The 6717-nt window shown below is 37.8% G+C and overlaps 2 protein-coding genes across 2 annotated transcripts; one reads left to right on the forward strand and one right to left on the reverse strand.

Annotated features, from left to right (window-relative positions):
- Positions 1 to 1346: 1346 nt before the first annotated feature.
- LOC129379243 (gamma-crystallin M3-like) lies at positions 1347 to 2236 on the reverse strand. Its single transcript, XM_055059941.1, has 3 exons — positions 2181 to 2236; positions 1820 to 2059; positions 1347 to 1674 (listed from the first exon to the last, which is right to left on the reverse strand). The coding sequence occupies exons 1-3, from the start codon at positions 2187 to 2189 to the stop codon at positions 1399 to 1401; spliced, it is 525 nt and encodes a 174-aa protein (XP_054915916.1). The 5' UTR covers positions 2190 to 2236; the 3' UTR covers positions 1347 to 1398.
- A 3168-nt stretch (positions 2237 to 5404) lies between these two features.
- Positions 5405 to 6597, forward strand: LOC129379245 (gamma-crystallin S-like). The gene is made up of 4 exons (XM_055059943.1): positions 5405 to 5413; positions 5527 to 5604; positions 6113 to 6235; positions 6313 to 6597. The coding sequence occupies exons 1-4, from the start codon at positions 5405 to 5407 to the stop codon at positions 6595 to 6597; spliced, it is 495 nt and encodes a 164-aa protein (XP_054915918.1).
- Positions 6598 to 6717: the final 120 nt, after the last annotated feature.

The following is a 6717-nucleotide window of genomic DNA, read 5'->3' on the forward strand; positions in this document are numbered from 1 at the left end:
ACTTATACTTTTCATTACATTACTTGAGTACTTCCATTTTTACAGTAATTTTCATACTTAAGTACAAGACATTTCAGATACTTTAAGACTTTAACTCAAGTAACATTTCAGTCAGTAACTTGGACTTTTATCGAAGTCATATTTTAGATAGGTACCTATACTTTTACTTGACTCTGAGATTTTAGTACTTTATACAACACTGGTATTTTTGTTAATGTCAAGTTAATATACAATATTTGCAGTGAATGATGTTGAGTTTCGTGTTGCGCTCCAGAAAACCGCAAACATCAAAACTAATATGAACAGTGCAATAAACACGAAAACAGCCATGAACAAGACCGTGAAGTTGTGCAGCTATATACCATCATAATTATTCATATTAAGATAAGGGTCACTAATCAGTGCAGCGGGATATCTGAGTTGTGGAGCCGCAGGAGGAGATCTGTGCGCTGCGCTCTGACAGCAAACACAGGGCCGTAACTCACAACCTGGAATCTGGGGCAGAGAGGCTGGGGAGGAATCTAAAATTCGACTTAGAGTTTTCCAGGCAATAGCAGAACACAAAAAGACATTCAAAAAATTACTAAAGTTTTTTTTGTACTGTTGTAATTGTTAAACAATCTAACCTTTAGTTCAACCTGTTAAGTAGAGACACATAATTGATGTTACATCATACAAAAACTTGGAATTAAGTATTAGCAAAGTTCAATGTAATTTTCACAGCTGGTAGAACATTATTGTTAACAGTTGCTGAAAGTAACTAAAAATGACCTTCAGCAGCTAAAGTTTTTAATGTAACTTTTAATGTACTTTCCAAATCAAGTAATCAATAATCAAACTAAGTTACTTTTTTGAGGAGTAATCAATAATTAAAGTTACTTTTTGAAATTAACTATTCCATCAGTGGTCAATACAGAAGATCATTTTTAAGAACTGGTAAAAGAAAATTAAGCTTTCCACAAATGAAGCAAACCAAGTAAGTAGTGTGTTCATAAGCTTGACCGATAGTACTAAGACCCACCTCCAGGCTCTGATTGGATGCTTCTGAACATGTATTTCTGCAGAGGCAGATCTTCAAAGTTTATCTGTTTTGTGTTATTCTTTCCCAACATAGTGCCAATTTTAACAAATTTATGTTTTTTAAATTTTTAAAAGATACTTATTGCAGCTTTAGGTTTTTGTAGCAGCTTATGACATCAAAAGATTTTGCATTCTACTCCTGAGAATTTAAAATAGTTTCTAACGTATTAAAAACTATATTATATATAAAATATATAACAGAACTTTCACAACCTACACACACACACGCTCCAGCCATCTGCAAAATCGAGTGATAAAACTAGAAGTCAGTGTTTGATGTATGTTTTATTTGACTTGGAGACACATGACTGTTCTGCCTCAGCAGGAATCCATAATGCGCCTGACAGAGCTGAGCCTCATGCTGCTGTGCCCCAGCTCCCTCATGCTCCTGTACTCTCCAGGTCTCAGGTACATCATCCTGCCTCGGTAGTGGGGCTGCTCGTACATCAGCCAGTGGCCGTCCATCACGCTGCAGGACTGGCAGTCAGACATGCGGTAGCGATCCACAATGTTGTCACAGTCGTCCACAAGCTCGTGGCTTTGACCAAGGAAGTTTTCCCTCTCAAAGATGCGCATCCTAAAAGAACCTCTGTGCTGTTTGGATGAACCAAAAGGTGTGACACATAGCAATGACCTTACTCATATTGACTTTGTTAAAGTATGAAAAGCATAATTTAAATTAAATGAAATTTCTAACACAAAGTCAATAACTATCATCTAGGATGTTTTCAGTGTATACCTGGGGAATTAAACGGCAGGATCGGATGGAGTCACTCATGCCAAAAGACCCATAGTCGGAATATTCCCCCCTTCTCAGGAAATACTGATTTCCCAGGAAGTTGGGACGGTCGTAGACAACAAAGCAGCCGCTCTCCACCCTGCAAGAGTGACACCTGTTCAGGAAGGAGGACATGTCAGAGCAGTCGCTCATGCACTCATAGTGGCGACCCTGGAAGTTCCTCTCCTCATAGAAGATAATCTAGAAAACAAAGAGAAGCTTTAAATGAACATGTTGTCCTTCTCTGTGATTTTATCACTTGTATGCATTGCTTCTCTGCAGCATACATCCTAAACAGTTCTCTGGTGAACTCTCTACCCACCTTGCCCATGTTTGATGTGCATTTGTGGGATTCTGTCCAACAACCTGCAGCTGCCAGGCGGCTTTTATACGTTATACGGGCTGTTAGAGGGTTTTGTTATTTAAATTATCTGGAAGCTGATGAATAAGCAGCTCTACGATCGCAGTTAATTTCATTTGTGTCATCATGATTCAGGACAAGGGAAATGAGTGAAAGACACATAGAAGAACTGAGCTAAATATTTCCAAGACTAAATGATACATAAGAGGAATTTTCATCATATTTAAACATTATTTGATTTGGATCGATGTTTTAAATTTAGTAGTTGTATGTGTGAAACATTTCCAATGCTTCTACAGCAGAAAACAAAAAGGACAAAACTGCTAGTTAATAAGAAAAGATTTTTAGCTGTTTTAACAAAAAAAAGCTTTTTGTTTTTGACCTAATAATAAGCTTGTGACCAACTTACTGTGACAAGCTGACAATTAATAATCCAATTTCAAAAAGCACACAGAGCAGTTTCCTTTAGAAAACCAGTTGTTTTCTTATCTGATTTATTGAAATTATGTAAAACTACACAATGAGTAAGATTTAAGTCAAACAATAACTTCCTGGTTTATTAAGTTTCCAAGTTAGGCCCAATTCACTTTACATCAACAGAAAGGACCTGAGCAATTTTCAGTCTTTCTGCAGGTCTTGATAGAACATTTACAATGTATTGGTGTTCAGTTGGTTTTACCGTACTTTTCTGTTTTACATTTTAAATAAAAGGGCTTGATAAATGTCAACAACCTTTTAAATTTGAATTTATGCTGCATTCCGTATGTTGTATGAGCTGGGAAATTACAACTTCTCAGTCAGACAAATTAACTGGAGCGTCATCTGAAGTCAGATTTGCCTCTGGTAAACTGAGATCAACTCCAGCTACCTCAGCTACCTCCAGTCATGACTTGTAAGACTGACTTCACATTTCAACATGGATGTTCCTCGCATCAACAATATAATATGTGGTGGAAACATGTTTATTTTAGACATGTCCTGCAGTGTTACAGTCCTCAGTTCTGTAACACTGCAGGACTGAGAGTACTAGTATTTGTGAAAATAAGGAAAGTATTGCATAAAAGTATGATATTTCTTGCCAGTCATCTCAGAAAATGAAACTGCTCATATTTCAAGCTTTTAATTATTTATTTGTTTATTTATTTATTTTGGCATTTTTAATGATTATGGTTTTCACCCAAAATTCAGGGTCTCAGAAAATGACAGCATCACATTAGAGTGAGAGTCTTTTCAAAGGCCCAGGAAACCTTTGCAGGTATTTTGAGTTAATTAGGTGATTATCTGCAGCAAATCAGATGAAAAACTGAAGCATGAGTTATTGCTAAATACAGATTCATTCTAAATTGGTGATTTGTGAAATCTTTGCCCTGTAACATAAAATGTTGTCAAAATCTCCTCTAACCCAATTCTTGTGAAGTGAATATGTTTTCTCTCATCCCATTTGTATGTTGCTTCACCCTTGATCCTTACTAACTTTCTAGGTTTTTATCAAACGTTGCTGCTGGAGCAGCCACTCAAACAGTTTCCCAATAACTTCCAGGGATTTCACTGTTTTCAGAGAGTTGCATCTGTTCTACTTCTGGGATGCCCTTCAGTTTAAAAGCCCAGGAACTGGTAATGTTTTCCTAGAAGATGAATTATGGACAGGAGGAATTTTCAAAGTTTCACCAAATAAACATCACATGCTTATGAATTGGTTCATCTTAAGGTCTGTAAAAACAAGTTTAACATTTTCTGTCAAATTTTCACAATCAAGTCAGCAGCAATCTCATACTGACTTCATACTGCTTTAGAACCATCAAAGAAAAACAAGACGCCATCTTCATGACTGCAGAATGAATCACACACGTTCTACCAACAGGGCCTTTATAGGGTTGGCATTACATTGATTTGGCACTTTGATCAGGGATTATCACATGTGGGCAAAAGGAAATCAAACTCGACCAAAGGATTTTGCTGATATGCAAATCGGGCTAATTTGAATAGCAAAGCTTTGCCCTGTCTGCAGATTGTTCAATTAGTTTGGCCCTAATCTTACCTCTATATTTCCTCACATACATTTTTTTCCCCTTGAAGACAAGACCTTCCAAGCTGTATGAGTGGCCCTTGAGAGCCAACACTGGACAGGATTCAGAGAGAGCATTCAGTCATGTCACTTTATTAAAAATATAAGCTCAAGATATGGGTTACTGTTCTACAGGCACTATGATTCACCCTTTCTTTCAGGCTAATAAAGCTATAGGCTCTAACAATGATTGTTAACTGGATGCCAAAGAGTCCACCAACCAAGCAATATTCACTGAAAGCCTATAAGAAAAACAGGAAGGATAAAAGATTATTAAAACGTTAAAATACTGCAGATCCGATTCAGCTACATATTTTTCCTGATCTCTTACTCATGTCTTCCAGATATACACAAAGTCCTGGAAGATCAGGTTCTATAGCCCACAGGATTCTGGGGGTCAGGGAACAGAGTATGTTGAGGACTGAACATCAATTTATAAGTTATTTAGGTTCAGGGAGTTCCGGTTGTCCATGGTGATGGACGGGACTTGGGTCCTCTATGATCAGTACAACTGTCGGTGACACCAATACTTTCTAGAACGTGCCAAGTGTCCAAACTACACACACTGGGGCACCAACTCCCCTGCAGCTAGATCCTTGAGCATGATCACAGAGTTTCAGTGGTCCCTCAATTAACGTTTTTATTATTACTATTATTATTATTATTATTTATTATTATTATTATTATTATTATTATTATTATTATTATTATTATTGCCATCATTGATTCTTTTCCTCTTGACATACACAGCTGAGGTGGTGTCCTAGGTTTTACATAAACAATGCATTAATTAATGTTCATATAAATCATTGTCTCGTACAAATGAATGAACAGGAAGTCTTTGATAGTAGTTATGAAGTGAGCCACAAAATTAAACTGCACAACTTGCACCAGCTCAGATGTGTTTGGATGTAGCTGGTTCTGATTCTTGGCACTGCCACGCTACTGTTGTGTGTTGAGAGATAATTCAATGAGTAAGAACAAAAGGTAGACTCTAGACAAATATTTGAATTATAATAAGTGTTACATGTCCTGCTAACCCCGCATTTGTTAGTATTGTTCCTGCCACGTATAAAGACTACTCTGTTCGTTAGTGACTGCAGTATTTTAAACTCTACAAATGGAGAAGGTTGGACAGTCATGGGGGGAACTAACTCCTGTTAATTGATTTATGATTTTAAACTCAGATCTCTGATAGGAAATGTGTTTGCAATGGATGCGTCTGTTTGTCTTTATTTTCAGATTGTGTTTTATGAAGGTCAAGACTTCCAGGGAAAGTCCTACGACTGCAAAGGGGACTCAGCTGACCTGTACAGCTACATCAACCTTCCAGACCTCTCAGGTCTTCTGGTTCTGGTCTGCTCTGCATCCCCAGAACCAGAACCAAAAGAGGAGAAACAGCTTTCAGCATCTATGGACCAAAAATTTGGAACAAACTTCCAGAAAACTGTAAAACGGAAACCCTGACTTCCTTCAAATCTCAAGTAAAAACGCACCTGTTTAGAGTTGCATTTGAAATGTAATATGTATGGATTTGATTTTGTGGATATGTATGTAATTATTTTATTTTATTTTTTTCCTGTTGTGGGCAACGGGGCCCGGCGAATAACCGTGGATAAACGGACGGCGGAGTCCGGCGGTAACAGGCGCTTAAATTCCGTGTCAAAGGGAAGGAAGAAGAAAGGGTAAAAAAAAAAAAAAAAAAAAACCTTGGTATTTTATTCTATGTTGCATGCCTTTGTGTTTTGTGTTTATGATGTAAAGCACTTTGAAATGCCTTGTAGCTGAAATGTGCTATACAAATAAAATTTGATTGATTGATTGATTGATCCGCCGATGCAACTCTGTGAAGGTGCAGGTCCAGTATATAATTGGCCCTGGAGAGTATACTGGCTATGGTCAATGGATGGGTTTTAATGACTGTGTCAGATCCTGCAAAATTATCAAAAACGTGAGTCTCCAGAAAACACAACACCGTAAAACACACCTTGGACATTCAACTAAACACACTTATTTTGCTGTTTTCAGTGCAAAGGCCCATTCAAGGTCAAGCTATATGGACGGCCAAACTTTAACGGTCCGACTCTGGAGGTGACAGATAATATGAATTCCTTGTTAGAAAAATGGTCATGTCAAGTCATGTCCTGCAAGGTCCTCCAGGGTTCTTGGGTGTTCTATGAACACCCCAACTTCAGTGGTCGGCAGTACCTGCTGGAGAAAGGGGAGTATGGAAGTCCTATTGAGTGGGGAGCCTTGACTGCGACTGTTGTTTCTATCAGGAGAGTCATGGAGCAGCCAAAATCAGACAGCTAAAACTCATAATGTGTTCCAATAAAGGCCATAAGCTCTAACATTTTTTGTTCCTGTGGTTATTTATCTGCTTAAATGAGCTGCACAGTGGAACAGCTGGAGCACTGCTGTCTGATAGCAAGA

This window comes from Poeciliopsis prolifica, unplaced genomic scaffold, assembly GCF_027474105.1.
Source record: "Poeciliopsis prolifica strain line A6 unplaced genomic scaffold, Auburn_PproV2 SCAFFOLD056, whole genome shotgun sequence".
Lineage (NCBI taxonomy): Eukaryota > Metazoa > Chordata > Actinopteri > Cyprinodontiformes > Poeciliidae > Poeciliopsis > Poeciliopsis prolifica.